Source organism: Eretmochelys imbricata, chromosome 6 (genome assembly GCF_965152235.1).
Source record: "Eretmochelys imbricata isolate rEreImb1 chromosome 6, rEreImb1.hap1, whole genome shotgun sequence".
NCBI classification, from domain to species: domain Eukaryota; kingdom Metazoa; phylum Chordata; order Testudines; family Cheloniidae; genus Eretmochelys; species Eretmochelys imbricata.
The window spans coordinates 113341290-113362074 of record NC_135577.1 but is presented as its reverse complement, the minus strand read 5'-3'; the positions used below and the strand labels follow the sequence as shown (position 1 = coordinate 113362074).

The following is a 20785-nucleotide window of genomic DNA, read 5'->3' as shown; positions in this document are numbered from 1 at the left end:
CATGGAGGTGCTAGGATATTTTATCCTGTCTGAAGATTATAATTCCTTGTTTAGCCTATTATTTAGGTAGTATTCCATATGCTTAAGAACATAATTATGAACCAAGACTCAAAAAAATAGCCTTCACTGGTCTTTTTTTTTCCTTTTAAAACAAATTTTAGCTTTTTTAGATTTCCTTGCATTGCATGCAGCTGACTACCTGACCAAAACAATTCACTGTATTCACATTGTGCTAGAAAGGGTTTGTCTAGCAGTTGATTAGCATGTCTAAATGAATGCATTTTGCCACTCCTGAACTGTTGCAATAATAGATCAGAAGAAAATAAAACAACTGATTGAAATAGACATAGACACCATCTGGACTGTAACAACTTACAAGATGAGATCCATTTCTGTGATAATGCCCATAAATCAACCAATGATGGCTGGAGGGGCAGGTAGGTTACCAAGCACTTACTTTATTTAAAATTATGAAAATCACTTTTGCAAGGGTATACATATGTATAAAATTAAAACTGTACATATTTGCTTGCACTCCTATTTTCCCAACCCTTCATATGTCACTTGCCCTCTTAAACTGTAAAGTGTAGGGACTGTGTCTGTGTTTTCACAATGCCTAACACTATTGGGCCCCTTTCCTGACTAGAGCCTCTAGTGCTAATACAAATATTAAATAATAAAAAATAGTGAGACCACTATCTAGGTCAAAATCATCTTCCAGACTGCTCCAGATAATGCAGTTTCCTTTTATATCTACAATTTATACACCGTATCCTCAATTCTCCTTTTATTGTGAGGTTTAAAACAGACATTTTATGGCTTTCTGAAGATAATTTTCCAAGTAAATTTTTAAGCTAATGTGTTGCTAGGTATAAGTGTTTTACTATATGCTGGACTTTTACCCCCTCAAGTCTACAGTGTAGTTACTCTATCATCTATAAAATATAGGCCTTCCTGAAATAAAGATTCTGGGAAGCAGTTCTCTATTGTGTGAATGTATAAACTACGTAAGATTAGGACAATATAAATATATGAAGAAATCAATCTATAAACAAATTAAAATCTATATATGAAATGCCTGTTTTAACTGCTAAAAATTCATATCTGCGAATAAAAAGCTCTTGGCAGCTTACTAACAAAAAGACACAATGCTTTTGAATGTACATCTACTTACTGATGGAGAAATATCATCATCATATTTTTTTAACTGATTCATGAATTCCAAGTGTTTCTTTTCTTCTTCCAGCTGAGCCACAGACTGTTCACTCTTCTGTAATTTCTGTTGAGTACTGGCTAGTTCATCACGCAACCACTGATTTTCCTGGCATAGCCGGCGAACCTGAGCACGCAATTTCTGCTTCTCTGATTCCACTGCGTTTAAGTGATTTGACAAGGCCATCATTACCTAAAAAGCACGAGAGATTACAATACATTCTTCCTGTACAATGCATTCCTTTAGTATTAACATATAAGGCTTTTCATGCATAGATACCATTGCACTTGTGAAATCTGTTAATGTTTGTCTGGCCCTTTTCATAATTTCCATTTGGTTGTTGATTTCTCTCTACTTCTGCCAGCTTTGCTTGCTGCTCAGCTGAGACTAATCTGAAGAAATTCTTACCCCTATGCTGTGGTGTGATTGTTTTTAAAGATGTAACATACAGCAGCTTTTATAAGTTGGCTACCTTGAATGCTGTTTATAGTAATGTACTTTGATAGCTGGGAACCACCTCTCCACAAGTGAAGTAATACAGGCTGTTTTCCGCCTTGTCCGAAATGGTGTGTGGCCCCTTTAAGGGCTACACAGCCACAGAATTACTTGTTATGGCAGATTCATACCAGGTCAGCATGGGAACACTGAACCATCCCCACCAGGTGACCAGAAGAGAAGGGGGACAATTATGTCCATGCTGGTGCAGGAAAAATGCTCTTTTACCTGAACAAGGCGGAGCAGCACATACCCTGCCATCCTTGGTAGTAGTTAAAATACCAGGTTTTGTCATGGTTAAGGCTACGTTTTAGGTATGGGTATTTTTAGTAAAAGTCACGGGTAGGTCATGGGCAGTAAACAAAAATTCACAATCCGTGACCTATCCATGACTTCTACTATATACCCCTGACTAAATCTTGGGGGGGGGGAGGGAGGAGGATAGGAGCTGTGGATGCTTGGGGGGGGCGCCTCTACCACAGGTGCTTGGGGGTGGAGGGGTGTCAGCCCAGGTGCTCGGGGGGTGACCCAGGGGGGCTCCCCACCACAGGTGATGGGGGAGGGTAGCCGGGGGGACTCCCTACCTGGCTCTGTACCTCCACAGAAGCAGCAACATCCCCTCCGCACTCAGCTCCTAGGCAGCGTGCAGAGCTGCCTGGCCATGCCTCCATCTTGGAGCTGAGGGAGGGGCATGTCGCTGGTTCGGGAAGCCCCCCTCCCTGAGGTAAGCGCCACCCAGTGCCTTCACCCCATCCCGTGCCCCAAATCCCTGCCCTCTCCCATACCCAAACTCCTGCTGCTGCTGGGGGGGGGGGGGCATGGTGGCCCGAGCCTGCCCCAGAACCGGCCAGTGCGACTAGCCCCGGGGCTGCCTGAGCTGCTCAGGTGGCCCCCGGGCCAGGTGCACCAGCTGCTGCAGAAGTCACAGTGGTCACAGAAAGTCACGGAATCCATAACTTCTGTGACAAACTAGTTGCCTTACTCATGATTCACTGTACCCATTATACTAGTCGCTCCTTTCTTGGTGAGGAGAAAAATTCTTTCCCATCCCCCTGACCCCTCACCAGACTGGCCAACATGAGGTGGGGGGTTTATCCACATTCCTCACAGTGGGTTGGGAGCTTAGTTAGGGCAAAAAATATGGAACCGAGATTAGGTTATGATGTTGTAACTTATTATGTAAGCTTGGGGTAGATACCCAGTGCAGGTACTCTGTAAGGCACGAACAAGGTGATCAGGGGTTTTCAGGGCTCCTATGACAGGTATAGCAGAGAATCAACCTCTCTCCCCCTCAATAGCCCCCTGAACTCTCATTTGAGGGGGTGATGGTGAGGTCCCAGCAGCAGGTTGGCTGCATACTAGAATGGGTAAAAAAGGAGGACTGACAGTAGCCCCCCGCATATATGTAAATGATTATGGAATTACCTCCACTGCAGTTTTTTCTGCCAGGATTCCCAGACATTTAGGAATAAAGTTGTGCCCTAATTAAATCACATCATCAAGTCTCCTATCCTTCTGGCATAGCTGGACAAAGGTCACAAAGTACCTAACATGTATGCAAAAACCTACATAAATGCAACTAAGTTTGCAAACCGGAACGTGAAATGCAAATGTTAAATCATAATTGATTATGTTTTTCAGCCTCCATGAAAAATTCACATTCTGCAGAATGTAAGCTTTCATTTTAATATATGTGTTAAGTTTCTAGCCCGTATGGTTGCAAAGAAACCTTCCAAATGTAACCCTAAATAGAGCAGTAGTTGAGCACCTATATCAAACTGTCTGTGAAGGTAGGTTTATGCCAATATTCATCTCAATAGGGTATTAATTCTCCAGCCTAATAATGCTTCAAGGGGAAATAATCATAGGATTCAAATAATCTAAGGTGTGCAACTGTACATCTGACCTGCATATACAATTATGTACAATTACAACTGTTCATACAAGACAGGTAATTGCACACACATATACCCAACAAAGGACAAAGAGCAGTGTCTATCTAAAAACCTCCTGCATTGTTTTTTCTCATTAATACTGCTAAGTGCAAAAGTTATTCCTGGGGGAATTCTGCTCCACTGCGCATGCACAGAATTCATGTCCCCTGCAGTTTTTTTTGCTTCTCCACAGAAAAATGATTTTCTGACAGGGAAGCAAAGGGAAGCCACAAGAGCAGTCATGTGACCCTCACCAGTAGTATGTTTTGGGTGCCCAGGGCAGCCAGCAGAGAGGTAAACCTCTGTGGGGCAGGGGAAAGATCCAGCTGGTGGCTCCTACCCTGAGCCAGGCTCAGCTGCTAGTCCAAGCTGGCCTGGGAAAACAGGACTTCCTCTTCCCCTGCACGGCATTCAGGGCCGAGTCAGACCTATCCCAGACTTCTCCCCAGGCTGCAGGAAACTCTGCAAACTACCCCGCCACCCGCATCCTACAACCATCACTCCTCAGCTGCAGGGGCAGGGATCACTGTATGGGGAGCTGCTCCCTCATCTGCATAACCCTCGTGCACCCACACCCCCTCATACCCAGACCCTCCCGCCAAACCTCACCCCCCTCCTGCACTCTGAACCACCCGCCCGCCCGCAGTGAGCCCCACTCTCTCTCTGCACATGAACCAGCCCGACGAGCCACCCACACCCGGATCCCCCACCCCACCAAGCCCCACTCCCCAGACATCTGGACCCCCCTACTGAACCAGACTCTATCCCCGCCCACACCCCTGCTGAGCCCCAACCACTTTCACCTGGACCCCTCCTGCCCAGTCCATCCCATTAGCGTTGTACCCAGAACCCGCCAACAAGCCCCTGTGCATCCAGATCTCCTGCACCCCCAGATTCCCCACTGAGCCACCCACACCCATATTGCCCCCCACAGAATCTCTCAACCCACACCTGGATTCCCCCCACACACTAAGTCCCTCCACATTTACATCTTGCTGGGCTGAGCCTGTCTGCTCACAGCTGGTACACCTGGCATGGAGGGGCAGGGCTCTGGGGTGTTTTGGGGGCAGGCTCAGTCATTGTGTTCTGTCAGGGTTGGGTGCAGCCTCACCACTGAGTCCATGTCCTGCGGGGTGGGGAGGAGCTGCAGAGTGATCTCCCACCTCTGTGCAGCCAGTGGCCTGTGAGCCCCAATGCCATGCTGGAGCCTCCACATTTATTTGACAAATAAAATTTACAGAATTTTAAGATATTGTGCGCAGAATTTTTTGGCGCAAAATGCCCTCAGGAGTAAAAAGTAATTTTACTAACTACTATGTAAGGACCATATTCTACATTCATTGTTTGTGCAAATCTCCCACTGACAGCAGTGTGAAAACTGGTATGGATCACAGGCACCTTATGGCCTTCACTTTTGTAAGCCTGGCTTATATATAATTAAAGAGATCATTTGGCTATACACAGAGAAGGAGTTTGGCACCTTGATTTATGTTCTCACTTTCCTTGATTTCATAAAAAGGTTTCTTTTAAAGTTAGCTTTGAGCATCTCAGAACCTGAATATTTTTATATGCAAGATTCATGTTAACTAAAATTTCAGTTTTTCAGACGGTCACATCGTTCTTTAAAGGATATCTTTAGGGTAAATGTATTCATATGTTGAATAAACTTTCAGGAAACAACTATCAATTTCAGGCTGATATTTAATATTTACACACACCAGTCCATCTACATAGAAGATCAAATTTTCAGCAGGTCTTTCCAAACTTAGCCATTTTTTACACATGTAAAATACAGATAAGTAATTAGCTCATCTGCATGTAACCAGTTGTACACACAACATTTCAAGTATATTTGGGAAAGCCAGGCAAAAATGTTGCCCAGTTTATTCACAATGCCTGTAGCTATCAGATTTATAACATACTACAATGAATTGAAGTCTTCTGTAAACTTACTCTCTAGAGAAATTTTGGTGGAGGTGGGAAAGTGAAAGGAGAAATTAGATTACTCCTTTAGCAAAATGAGTATTATCTTCAGAGGAAAAAAATCTGTGTCACACAAATATTAATGAATTTACACACACACACACACACACACACACACACACACACACACACACACACACACACACACACACACACACACACACACACACACACACACACACACACACACACACACAGAGTTTCTCTATCTCACAGTGGTGTACCGTTATCCTCATTTTACATATTGGGAATTGAACCACAAAGATATTCAAAGACTTGTTCAAGGGCACACAGGAAGATTCTGACAGAGCCAGGAATTGAGTCTCATTTCCTGAGTCTAAATCCAGTGCCTTAAGCATTTTTCCTTTTCTATTTCTTTATTTTTCTATAAGGATATTCTACAAACACCCACACAAGCTAACTTTAAAGACCCCACATAACTGATAAAAAAATGCCAACAGATATGTTCTTATACAAGGGTTGGAAGGTTTCACACTCTCCAAAGACTGGTTGTCCTATCATTCTTGTTATCTCTTGCAACTTTGCATATTAAACTTGAAAAAAAAGAATTCAAATTGGTAAAAAAGCATTTTGAAAATAAATATTTTTAAAATAGTCTGAAGTCACAAACTAATTTGTTGCAGATCACATGCCCTTCTCTGGCCCTCACTCATGCACACACAAATCATGTTTTTCAGCATCTGCCCACCTTCCCCGAAACAACATTTTTTGCAACCAAGCCATTTCATAAAAAGTCAGTAGAGGGATTCTCTCTTTTAAACAAGGAAAGTTCCTCTGATTCAGTACTCAATTTTTAGCCAACCCTCAAAACTATTTTTTTTTTAATTTTACTAAAATGTTGGGTGAACATTAGAGACCCTTATGCCCTACCAGTACCAAGTACTAGAAAAATAATCCTAAATTCAAGGGACAAAAAGGATGGTCTTAAAATTATAGTCCTGGACTGGGACTCAGCAGTTCTATTCCCAGCTCTGTATACCTCAGGCAAGTTAGTTAATTTCTCTGTGCCTCTGTTACCCATATATAAAGTGAGGATAACATTTTCCTAACTCTCCAGAGTTGTTGTGAGCATCATCAATACCTGTGAGGTGCTCAGACACTACATGGCAAGTGCCACAAGAAAGCCTATATATAAAATAAAAATTCTTGTTTCACTAAAGTCAATCAAAGAATAGCTGTGTGTTACTTCAGTGGACCAAGATTTAATGCTCAATGCATAATTAGCTGCATAATGCACTAAAACCACCACTGTCAGTCACTCTATATAGTTATTTCAACCTACTTCCCTACAAGCTATAATCAGGTTTTAAAAACTTCTGAATGCAAACTGACACTGCTAATTTTTAATAAATTCTGTGTAAGTCTAAGAATTGATATCCAACTGTTCAATTCTACACCTCTAACTAAAGCACAGTCCAAAAAGACATAAGTTTGCATTTGCTTTCATATCATAACTGCAGACACAGCTTGAAACGATTTCCCCTGCTTCAATTTTACCTGTGCTTCGCTAAGTCCAAGTTCCAACATTTCCAGCGACTTTCGAATCATGTTTGATTTTTCTTCCACCAGATTAGTTTCATCATCTTTCTTCAAACATTTCAATGTCTCAAGTAAGCTCTGCAAAATGGAATTGTGTTCATTCTTCAGTGCCTCTAGTCCCTGAATCACCTGCTTAGTTTTAGAAATTATTTCATCTTGAGTAAGCTTCTCCAACTTCTCTTCCTTTAGATACACCATTGTGGACATATTGTCATACATTCTGTAATGAAAAAGTACAACAGTGAATAACAAATACAAAAATAAAATAATCAACAAAATCAACTGAATATTAATGTTTTAGTTTTAATAAAGCCTGCATACATGTGCATTTTAAATTCAAGTTATGCATGAATAGATGTTTATTCAAAATATATTTATGTGTCTACGTACTGCATATCGCACACTTCCACACTGCATGCACTATTTCTAAATGTTGTCATTGAATATCAAAAGTGCTCAACTTTTTATCTCTGTTCAAAGTTTATATTTAGATACTTTCATAAGCAAAAGAACTGAAAACCAAAAATATATCAATACATGGTAGAAGAATTTCCAGCTAGCACTCAACAGGGCAGATTCTCTCTCCTTTAAACCACCTGTCTGTCTCTCATAGACTCTGTGCTGCTGCAGAGACCAAAAATGGTCCCTGACATAAGTTAGAGCAGCCCCTGTGCTCCTCTATTTTACAACCACGCCTTCATTCACAGCTGTCCATGTACTAGAGCCCATAATCCCTGTGGTGTTAAGTACACAACTACCAACCCTACCATTTCCTCTATGCTGCAGTTCATAAAGACAAGCAGTATGGGGCCACATCTGTCAGCTCTATGTTGGAGGATTCTCCCCAGTCCATTGTGGCTACTTTTCAACAGCATATAGAAGCTGGGATGGAGGACCAGAATCTGCCACAACATATTTCCACAAACATACAATCAGTGAAACACAGGGAATTGCATTTGTCCTTGACTGACTGACACCAGAATTCTCTTTCATTACTGAGAGGGGAGAAGAAAGGAGGAAGAACACCCTCCCTCCCAGCAGCCAGGAACGATACACTCCCTTTATATCATAAAACAAAAGCAGGACTCTAAGATTAGCCTAAGTTTATTATTCTAGTCTAGTCAAAGTAGTGGTAACCTCAAGGTACATATGGATCTGAAACTGTTGGCACATCTAATTGTTAGATGTAACTGTTTTTAAATTTCTTATTTAAAAAAAGGCGTAACAGTTTCCATATTATGTAAGAAAGTGCTTAAATATCACAATGCTTGAAGATGACTAATCACCAATTCATTTTGTTATATTACTAGCTCATAAAATACTTTAATGCCCCAATTATTTGAAGGAATTCAGAAGTTCACTATTGAAAGGAATTAAGAGGAACAGTAACAAGCAATATTTTACACTACAAAGAGGTAAGACAAAGGTGACAAAACGCAAAAAGGATACGTATGATGTAAAATCTTCAGTTAATAAAATGAGAAGCAAAAGCATGATGTGGAATTAACAACAGAAGACATAGGACATCCTATCACTTTTAAGAATCAGATCCTAAGCAGAATGTCCTGTATACCTCTTCCATTCTAAATTAATGTAACAGTAGAACAGACAAATTGTTCCTCTGCACCTAGCAAGGTGACATTTGTATGTTTAGTACACCCTGATACAGTGACAGAGTAGATGCTAGGAGGGGAAGAATACCAAGCAATACCATCACTCTACTTCAGCAAACCTCTGCTAATGGTTAAGAAATCCTACGGATGACAGCTTAAATCAAACAAACATACTTCAATACAGGGAAGGATTTTACAAAGTAGGTGGAAGTTACACATACTGCTTAAAACTAAAGTTCTCAAAATATATTGAACTAGACTTTCAAAAGTGAATAATGACTTTGAGTACCTAACTTGAGGTATTTAAAAAGGGGCCTAGAATTCCAGAATGCTAAGCACATGCCTTCTGAACATTAGGCAAGTTTAAGATGTCTCAAGTTGAGCAATCTTGGCCATTATGTTTGAATGGCTAAATTGTATATTAAAATCAACATATTTAGCACTGTGTAGTAAATAAGCTTATCAACTACTGATTAGCCGAATATTGTAGTAAGATGTTTTATTTCATGAAACTGATAAACAAAAGAAAGAGCAAGATGTTAACTAGCAGCCTTATAGTATCATGTTTTTAAAAATCCAGCACATTCTGATATAATTTTGACATAAATATACAAATAGAATGTTATACTCTTAAAACTTATTTTAAAATTAAGTAAATACTAATTTAACATAAGATTTTAAAGAGATGCATCAGAAAGAAAAGATATGAGAAATTATTAAATGTTTTAATTTATATAAACTTTCCAAACAATGAAAGAGGTAATAACTGTACTGTAACCTCATAGGTATCGTGTTTTTACTATTGATGATTACAATAAAACCAGTACCCAATTTTTATTTTTGCCCACTCCCACACATAATTTGACATGCTCCCTTTCTCCCTAAAATTAATTATTTCCCTGCTGAATGCAAACTCATTTAATCCTTGTCAGTAAGGAAATGAAGGTAAACAGCAGAAGACATCTGGCCATTATAGATTTTCATTTCACATTAGAGAACCTCTGAAAAGCCTGATTTTAAAGATTAAGTGTTTTTCAGATGTTTGGGATATTTCTGAAATTTTCAAAAGCAGACTGCATGCAAAAATGTCCCCATAGTCTGTAGAAAAAGGGTGGTGAGTCTAGTATGCCGTAACAGAAACCGACAGCAACAGGAAACTGACAGAATAGAATGTTTTTGCTGAGCTATACATTTTAACCACTGCAACAAAAGTTTATTGGATTCCAGATAACGAAGACAGACAGCTGAATAGTAATTTGTTGATAAAAATGGTACCATATAATAAGAAAATATAACAAATCTGTTATAAAGTGAGACACACTGCAAGTGGTCAATCTCCTGGAGTGGAAAAAATAAATGAACTAGTTTGTATAGTGTGTGTCATTTAACTGGGGTTTTTCCTATGGGACACAATTTGTATGCTCAATTAAATCGGAGATGCAAAATGGATGCTGTGACTTGTTACTATGGGGAAAAGGCTTGATAAAGAATGAAGAAACTGGCACACATTTCTGAGAGAATACATTAAAGTTGTAATTAGGAGACTCGAACCCAGCAGCAGCTGCATCTGGTCCAACAGAGCAGCTTGTAAATTGACCTACCCGGAACAGGAACCCTCAGGAGACAAGGGTTTAGAATTAATGAATGTTTAGAATTAAGTTTTAAATTCAGTGCAGACAAACATATTTAAAACAACATAGTCATGACTTGCAGACCGGACTTTAATTATCCTAAAAACATATTATTGACTTTACATTTGCTCCAATCCTGGGGTTTTAAAAGGGAGGCAATCAGATTCTAAAACTGAATACTAACAGATGTAATAAATTTGTTAGTCTCTAAGGTGCCACAAGTACTCCTTTTCTTTTTGCGGATACAGACTACATGACTGCTACTCTGAAAGATATAATCCAGATTCTGATATCTATGACCTGTGAATTACCAACCCAAGGAGATGAAATGGGGGATTTTTGAAGGCAACATGACAAATCCACAATCTGGAGACAAAGCAGCAGGATGGAAGCATTCAGAATCTCCTCAATTGTGAATGTCAATATTCAGAATTCTAATGTGTCTCTCCTGCCAGGAAAGGAACAGACTCCATCTTTGTGGATGGGATATAAGAGAATGGCCACTTAAATAACATTTAGGTGTACAATAACCTTGAAACTACAGTGAAGACAGACAAATCCTGTCAGAATTAGCCAAGACAATTCAACTTGAAAAACAAAGTGCTTGAGAGAATGATTTACAAAATAGAGGACAAAGGAGATATATTTGATAACATATGGAAACTATGGATTATATTGATGGTATCGATGTTTAATGAATGAGTATCTGTATTATAATATATTCTGGAAGGACTGCTATATAATTAAGGCTTCATCTTTAAATACGCATAATATCTTTGGGTTTGTGGGTTTTTTTGGTCACTTACGTTGTTCTGTTCTTTGGGTAGGTTTGGAGTTTAGTTAGTAAATAGGCTATGAAGATTGTGTGAGAAGGGCAAGTATTATATGTAAAGCTGTTCCTCTTCTACCCCACCCCTGAAAAGGGGTGCCATTTTCACGGAGCAACATGGCAAATTTCACTGGGCAACATTAAATTTGAAGCAAATTTTAGTGGCCAGTTTCAGCCAAACAATGCTTTATTAATAGGTTCTAGAAAAGCCAGACTGGTGTTTTTCCAATGTGAAACCAAAGCCTGAGCCCCACCGCCCACGGCCAAGGCCAAAGCCCAAGGGCTTCTGCCCTGGCCAGGGGGCAGCTATGCCCACCCCACCCCCCCCACCTGGGGCAGCAGGCTTGGGCGGGCTTGGGCTTTGGTCCCCCCTCCTGGGGTCGTGTAGTAATTTTTGTTGTCAGAAGGGGGTCACAGTGTAATGAAGTTTGAGAACCCCTGATCTACCGAAACAGTTGCCTGACACACTGTTGCTCAGGAAGGCTTCAGCCCTACTATTATGAAAAAGGAGAGGGCAGGGGGAGACAATCTACAAGTGAACTACTACTCACAAAAAAAATTAAGAGACCTGGGGGTGGGGGAAGTTTACTGTACTTGTAGAAGTGTGCTGATATTTGAAATACAGTCTAGTGAACACAACTAGTTCCAAAACATAATCCAAAACTTCTGAATGCTATTCTATAATAATTTTATAGCTCCACTCTAGACCCTTATAAAAACGGTCAAATAACCTTGATATATTGGCTATAAATAAATTAGAAGAATAGGCAGTGATTTGAACAAGGGTAGCGTGATGTCTGCACCAGACATAAAAGGTACTGAATCTTTTATGAGGTATATAAATATTCACTAACATTCTAAACAGCTGTCTCAAAGACTAACTCCTCTGGATGCTGAGACAAGAAGATTTATCATCTCTTAGCTCAATCACAAGGTTTCAGAGACATTACAGTGCACAGTTAGTCACATCACAACTTAATTTTGATTGCCTGCACTTGAAAGAAAAAAAACCATGCATTTTGAACTGCACTAAACTTTGTTCAAGAGATTCCAGTTTGTGCTTTAAATCTGAAATGTACATATATTAAAGAGACTGAAATAACAAATGTTAGTTTAGCCCTTAAACATGAACACTACCATTTAAAGATGACTTGCAAAGACGCACACACAAAATGTTTTTATCCTGTTCTTTAAAAACTATACAAAAGTCAACCCCTTTAGATCACCTTTAAGAAAAAGACAGTTCATGTAAAAATTTCACACCTAGACCCACACACTTAATTGTAATTTGCACATAGATTCTCAATAAAAGAATAGTTGTAGCTACACTCTGTTTCCTTAAGGCTGAAATGCATCTATCAAAATGAATCTTTGCCATGTATAGCAATTACTATTCATTAAGCAACAAATTCTGTTTTGTTCACTTAGAAAACTCCCATGGCAATTTTGTCCAAGTAAAGACTGCAGGATTTAGCACATGGGCCCTACTTGCAGAAGAGACAAACAATTTTTTAAAGTTCTAGATTTTGAAAGTCAAAGAGAGTTGAGCACCTCGTCTCTACCTTATGCACTTTAGAAAAGCCCATGCTTTATGCTTATAACTATGAAAAGATGTAGAACTAGAAGTTTAAATTAAGTTAAATTAGATAGTTTTCATGTATTTCATGTATTTAATGCTTTGGAATTTCTCATTCTAGTATACTCTGAAAAAGTTTAGTAAATATGCTAAATGTTTTGTCAAGTTAAATCATCAGTGAACCTTTTTCTGAATAGCTTATCTATTGCATGTACATTTGAACATTAGAAAATAAGGCCTCACACAATTAATAATAAAATCATAGCTGTTCTAAGGTTTAGTCAAGTTGTATGTTTTGAGATGACCAGCTACAAGCACTATGGGAAATAGATATAGATAACAACACATATACACACTGTTACTCCTGGAGGAATTCTGCACCACCATGCATGCGCAGAATTAGTGTCCCCAGCAGATTTCTCTGCTTCCCTGCAGAAAAATGACTTTCTGATAGGGAAGCAAAGGGAAGCCACAAGAGCGGTCATGCAACCCTCCCCAACAGTATGTTTTGGGTACCCAGGGCAGCCGGCAGAGAGGTAAGTCACTGTGGGGCAGGGGGCAGGACCGGAAAAGACCCGGCTGGTAGCTCCTACCCAGTGCTGGGCTCAGCTGCTAGTCCCAGCTGGGCTGGAGAGGACGGGACTTCCTCTTCCCTTGCACAGCAACTGGGGTCATATCAGACCCATCCCCCCAGATTTCTCCCCTGGCTGTAGGAAGCTCTGCAAACTCTCCCCTTCTCCTCCCCTGCACTTCCTGCACCAATCGCTCCTCAGCTCCAGGGGGAAGGATCACTGTACGGGGAGCTGCTCCCTCATCCACCCAACTGCCGTGCATCCATACCCTCTGACTGGGTCATATCCTGACCCTCCCGATGAGCCACACACACAAACCGGCACCAAACCCCTGCCCTCCCCCCGACAAGCCCCACTCCCCCAAACCTAGGAAACTAACAGATATTAAGAACTACTTTACTGAATTAATCTGTAAATACATAAGTTTACCGTGAAGATTCATTCAGTTTTTTTTTTTCATGTTAAACAGAGGTCAGACAATTTACCAGGATAGTTTTGTTTAAACCAAATATTTGATAGAAAAATAACCTTTATAAATCCAGTTACAGTAAGGTTGACAAATTTCTTGAATAAACTGCAATTAAGCTATGACCGGGGGAGGGGAAGGGGTTACATCTTTAATAAATTCTTAAAGCCACTTGCTCTGTGCTCTAGCTAGCCAATTCTCGTGAAATACAATCTGTTCTTATTTCTGTGTGCTGATTACATATATGCAAGGATAATCATTGAACTAATTTCAGAAATGAAATGTTATAATTATTTTGGGGGAGATTTTGGACTGCCCTTCTGCTAGGTGGCTTTTGAGCTCTCCTTGGACCTCCCATTCTTGGCTGCTCTAGGGGCTGGTGCGAGCCCCAGAATAACTTAGGCCTGGTCTTCATGCATTTTTTGTAGTGATTTAGCTATTTTGGTAAGGGTGTGATTTTCTACCAAAATAGTTCCATCAATAGAAAGGTGCCTTATATAAGCATAACTTACTCCTCTTCCCTCACAAAGGCAAGCTATGCTTATACAAGCTCCTTTATACATGGTATAACTAACTGTGTCCACATTGGGAGTCTATACCGCTTCAACTATCATGATATAAATTAAGCAGTAGAATTTTTGTGCTTACACAAGCCCTTTTGACAGCCCAGACTCTGGTCTTGTCATTAGAACAGGCTCCCTGGGCTCCTTATGGGCTGCAACTTTGCCTGGAATCTCCCTAATGAAGCTGAGTGCTTTGGTCCCACTGCAACATGCCTCTCTTGCCCCAGATGACAGAGCATGCAAGGGATCCTTGGAAGTTATGGCTGTCCTTCACATTACCTATGCTAGGGAATCCTCCCCCGCTGGTTATAGTGGTTTTGGGAACCCTTTATGCCACGTGAAAGGCTCAGAGTGCCATAATTCGGCCAGAGCTCAGGTGAGGATCTCATTCCTTTAAGTTCTGCCTCTTTATACTATCAGAAATATACAACAAGGAAGAAAAGAACAGTTACTAACCCTACTTAACCAAGGTTCTTCAAGATGTTGTCAGTATGAATTCTACTGTCTACATGTGCCGCATGTATGCAGAATTGGAGGTTTTTGCCTAGCGTTCTCCACCAGAGCTGCACATGCGGTCTGTGCCTCTTCCTGATCCTCTGTGAGGGCATAAAGAATGGAGCAGCTGCGACCTCCCTCAGTTGCCTCACAATTCAAAGCCTGTGTTAGCTGAGGACTCCAAAAGCAGGGACAGAAGGTGGGTTGTGGGATCCAAACTGAAATCTTGAAGAACCAGTTACTACAGAGTAAGTACTCTTCTTCGAGTATGCATCAGTGTGGATCCCACTGTAAGTAACAGGAAGTAGTATTCTCTAAGGATGATGGGAATGAGAAGTCTCAACTGTGTAAGTCAAACGCCAATGGAAAAAGAACTGCTCTCGCAAACTTGTTATTGGACCTTGCAGCTTAGTCTGAAGCATACTACTTGACAGAGGTCAGCTGGTTACTTCAGGTTGCTGCTTTGCAAATTTCTGATATTGGTACATTCCTAAAGCAGGTGGAAGATGTCACTTGAGCTCTGGTGGAGAGCGCCTTGATGTTTGGTGGGAGGGTTACACAAGTTAACTGGAAATAGTGATACACACTGTCATATACATTTGGATATTCTCTTTGAGAAGATGGCCTGATCTTCAGAACACCCAGCTATAGCCACTAAAATAGATTGGGAGACTGTCTGAACAGTTTGTAATGTAATACAGTTAAGTCCGGACATCTCATCTGTGCAACTTTCCCCGCCCCCCGTGCAGAGTGTGGTTTCAGGACGACAGGTAGATCAAATTGTGAGACCACATTGGTGATGAATTTTGGGTGACATCTTAGCACCACCTTATCCCTGTAGAATGTTGTATATGGAGGTTCAATCACAACCACCGGAAGATCACTCACTCTTCTGGCTGAAGTGACAGCCACTAGGAATATCCTCTTCAGAATGAGTAGTGTAAGATGCATTCCAAAAGAGGTTCAAAAGGAAGGCTCTTTGAGCCTCAGGGAGGACTATGTGAGGTCCTGGGCAGGAGTTGGTTCTCTGACTGGTGGGTAAATATGTCAGAGCCCTTTGAGGAACTTCAATAATATTGAGCAAGAACAGGCAGAGCACATAAAGCTTGACAGAACTGAATGAAAGGCCAGGCAGTTTGAAGCACAACAAGTAACTGAGGATCTTTGGTATCAAGGCCTGAACCAGGTCCAGAGTATGTTGGGATGCCCATATCAAAAGCCATTTTCATTTACATGAATAAGTCTTTCTTCTGTTCAATGGTTTCCTGTTCTGTACCAGGATTTCATGGACGGTATGGAACAGTCTCTGCCCGTGTTACTCAATCAGCCAACAGACATGCAGAGCAGTTATTTGAGATCTGGATGTGGTTTCTAGCAATGGTCCTGTCAAAGCAGGTCCAGGAATCCAGGAGTTGGACCAGCAGCTGATTGGTCAACTGTGGCACGCACACGCACGCACGCACACACACACACACACACACACCCCACTCCTTACCCAGTAGCAGTACATACACTGTACAATTATATTAATGACCAGCACAACCCTGATTTTCATTTAACATCTCACATGATATTCTTTGGTGAACCAGCAGGTAACACCAGGATCAGGATATTTTTTTCACACCCTTGCCAGTTGGCACTGAGGGATTTATGGGTCACAGTAGCACCATGTCCAGAACTTGATAGCTTCCAGATAGAGGGGAGATGAACATTCTCCTCCTTGTTTGTCTATACAGTGCATCACAGTTGTGTTGTCTGTCAGGAGCTGCACTGTGGAGTTTTGAAGACTAGACAGGAAGGATATATGCAGGCTAGCCTAATTGCTTTTAGCTCTGGGATTAATGATGGCGGCCCCCATGTTTTCCAGGGATGAAGTCCCTGCAAATGGTCCAGGTGTGCTCTCCAAGCTGTCCCTAATGCATCTGTGATTAAAGTCCTTGCCAGGGCAGAAGCAGAAAACAGTACCCCACTGCACACTTGTGGATTCCTTCCATCATCTCAGTTCTGCAATGACATGAGATAGAACCACAATCTTCTTGTTTGGTTGGTTTTCAAATAGGCCAAACTGAGCCAGAGCTGGAGAGGTTGTAGTTCAAATCTGGCAACCATCACCACATAAGGGCACACTAACATGGCCTAACCAATGCTGCCATATTTGTACCGTCTTAGTTGGGTTTCATAATACCCTGAAAAATACCAACTGCATTGGTGGGAACCTGTCTTCAGGAAGGTACACTCTTCCTATCTGGAGTCAATCCAGGAACTATATTGTCTGTGATTGGATAAGAGAGGCAAGTGTTACCATCCTGAATGTAAAGCGGTGTACGTATTGTTCAGTGTCCTCAGTTCGAGCATAAGACAAAAACCCCCTTTCGTCTTTGGGATAAGGAAATATTGGGAGTAGAAGCCTCCTCCCCTGTATGTTTGTGGTACCTCCTCTATGGCTCCCAGACAAAGCAGTTAGGCCACTTCTATTTCTCTCATCAGAAGATTCTCTTAAAGAGGGACAGGGCAGAGGGGTGAGTAGGGACAGGGTAAAGAATGGAAATATATACGGTAGTCTTGGACAATGATGTTTAATGCCCATTTGTCAGCTGTGATGGCTGCCCAGTCCCAGTAAAATGGGGCAAGGCAGTTTCTGAAAGTAGGGGCAGGCTCCAGATACGTTGCAGCATAACTTTTGGGGCTCTGGTCAAATCTGATGCAGAGTTGACCAAGGAGACAGAAGATAGATATCACCTGGAGTACCTAAGCCTCTCTCTTCATTGGTACCCTAGCTATTGAACCCAGAAGTAGGATGCTGCCCTCTACTGGTGATGGTACTTGTAGGGTTTCCTATAAGGAGATGGCAGATTCCCACAGACCACAGTGTGGCCTTTGAGTCCTGGAGGGAAAGAAGCACTTCATCTGTCCTCTGGCTGCCCATCTGATTATTACAAAAAAAAAAAAAAAAAAAAAAGTCACACGATCATTTATCTTTTTAAATCCAGCTGTTTTCTGTGTCTCGTAATTAAAGGCTAAAGTCTTATCAGGTAGCAGTTTTGCACATAAAGCTGTTTCATCACAATTATAAAGTTGTTCTTCGCGGTAGTCTTCGTTTTGTAAAATAGATTTTAACTCGGTGGGAAACGCGTTTGCAGCTGATTCATCAGCTGACCGGCTTTCTCCAGAAATCGATACCTGCACTATGGCATGATACTTTTTTAAAAAAACATATAAACCCCTTGCTGGCTTGGAATGATTCATCCCCCGTTAAATTTCCAAATTTTGTCACTTGGGCTTGAAGAATTGGCCAACTTAGTGGCATTTCTTTCAGCCTTTTCTGAGCAAACCCCGTGCGCATGGCTTTGTCTATTGTGGGTTTTGCTGAATAGTGCACACATTTTCACTTAAGCCCCGCGGCAGAATCAATATTTTGTACGAAGCCATTCAGTTTAGATTTGTTTTTTTAGCCATCCTCGGAGAGTAGATTTGGCAATCCCGATATCTTTTGAAATTTTGGCTTGGGTTTCTCTGCTATTTACTCGATATATTGCAGCTAGCTTTTCTTCCACAGTGTAGGAACGTTGACACTTGCCCTCTGCCATTATATTAGGCCTACGGTTAAAATTTTCTCATGTAATATATATTACTATATAACTACTATATATTATATATCTCTCTAGCGTGACAATGACTAAGCATGCATAATACGTCTTTAACAATATCGGTAAAGATGTACAACACGTTACCACTCTGCACTTCCTGTCTATTTCTATGGCAGTGAGTTAGTGAGCAAATCTGTAGCGCTACATAGCAAGTTCCTGTGCCGCGTGTTAACGAGTCTCACATGTTAAATAGGTAGCACTGGGAGGCATGGCGCTACCACACGTTAAGCGGATTCGTGCGTAAACGGGTCTCTACTGTATTTTGTGATCAGGACTTGGTAGTTTGCCACCCAAAGTTGCAGTGAGGCTGATGAATATGCCTTGCATCCAAATAATTCCAAACTTTTTGGATCTTTGTTCTTAGAAGTGCCTTTAGTGGACTTAAATTTTTCTTGCACTGCTAAAACAACCAGGATCCCTGGATATGACTGGGCATAAAAGTGCTCAAAGCCCTTTTAGGGCATTTGATCTCTCTTCCTCACTTCTTTAGCAACTGCATTGGTGGGAACTAGGGTTGTCAATTAATCACAGTTAACTCATGCAATTAACTCAAAAAATTAATCGTCATTAAAAAAATTAATTGTGATTAATCGCAGTTTTAATCACACTGTTAAACAATAGAATACCAATTGAAATTTATTAAATATTTTTGGATGTTTTTCTACATTTTAAAATATATTGATTTCAATTACAACACAGTATACAAAGTTGACAGTGCTCACTTTATATTATTTTTATTACAAATATCTGCACTGTAAAATGGCAAACAAAAGAAAGTTTTTTCAATTCACCTCATACAAGTACTGTAGTGCAATCTCTTTATTGTGTAAGAGTAACTTACAAATGTAAATTTTTTTTTTTGGTTACATAACTGCACTCAAAACCAAAACAATGTAAAAATTTTAGAGCCAACAAGTCCACTCAGTCCTACTTCTTGTTCAACCAATTGTTAAGAAAAACAAGTTTGTTTTCATTTACAGGAGATAATACTGGCCGCTTCTTATTTACAATGTCACCTGAAAATGAGACCAGGCATTTGCATGGCACTTTTGTAGCCAGCATTGCAGGGTATTTACGTGCCAGTTATGCTAAACATTCATATGCCCCCTCATGCTTTGGCCACCATTCCAGAGGACATGCTGATGATGCTCGTTAAAAAAATAATGTATTAATTAAATATGTGACTGAACTCCTGGGGGAAGAATCGTATGTCTCCTACTCTGTTTTACCAGCATTCTGCCATATATTTCATGTTATAGCAGTCTTGGATGATGACCCAGCACACGTTAAGTTTAAAAACACTTTCACTGCAGATTTGACAAAACACAAAGAAGGTACCAATGTGAGATTTCTAAAGACAGACATATCACTCAACTCAAGGTTTAAGAATCTGAAGTGCCTTCCAAAATCTGAGAGGGACGAGGCAAAGAGCATGCTTTCAAAAGTCTTAAAAGAGCAACACTCCGATGCGAAAACTACAGAACCCGAACCACCAAAAAAGAAAATCAACCTTTCTGCTGGTGCCATCTGACTCAGATGATGAAAATGAACATGTGTTGGTTCACACTGCTCTGGATGGTTATTGAACAGAACCAGTCATCAGCATAGACACATCCTCTGGAATGGTGGTCGAAGCATGAAGTGACAGATGAATCTTTAGTGCATCTGGCACATAAATATCTTGCAGCTCTGGCTACAACAGTGTCTGCTCTCTCTTTCAGGTGATATTGTAAAGAAGAAGTGGGCAGCATTATCTCCTGCAAATGTAAACAACTTGTTTGTCTGAGTGATTGGCTGAACAAGAAATAGGACCGAGCGGACTTGTAGGCTCTAAAGTTTTATATTGCACTCAAAAATAAAAGTTATTTTTTGTACATAATTCTACTTTTGTAAGTTCTACTTTCATGATAAAGAGATTGCACTACAGTACTTGTATTAGGTGAATTGAAAAATACTATTTTTTGTTTTTTCAGTGCAGATATTTGTAATAAAAAATAAATATAAAGTAAGCACTGTACACTTTGTATTCTGTATTGTAATTTAAATCAATATATTTGAAAATGTAGAAAATATCCAAAACTATTTAAAGAAATGGCATTATTATTTAACAGTGAAATTAATCATGATTAATTTTTTAATTGTGATTAATTTTTTTTTAATCGCTTGACAGCCCAAGTGGGAACCTGTCTTCAGGAAGGTACCCACTTG

General features: G+C 40.5%; 1 protein-coding gene across 7 annotated transcripts in view; it reads right to left on the bottom strand.

Annotated features, from left to right (window-relative positions):
• Positions 1 to 20785, bottom strand: part of KLC1 (kinesin light chain 1) — a 123661-nt gene that overhangs the window by 54404 nt on the left and 48472 nt on the right. For all 7 annotated transcript variants that reach the window (XR_013346439.1, XM_077819434.1, XM_077819436.1 and 4 more), the window contains 2 exons: positions 7144 to 7405; positions 1175 to 1405 (listed from right to left, as the gene is read on the bottom strand). Coding sequence is in view for 6 of the 7 variants with exons in the window: in XM_077819434.1 (XP_077675560.1) it covers positions 1175 to 1405; positions 7144 to 7404 (492 nt within the window). In the remaining variant the exon portion in view is untranslated. The remainder of the gene's footprint in view (positions 1 to 1174; positions 1406 to 7143; positions 7406 to 20785) is intronic.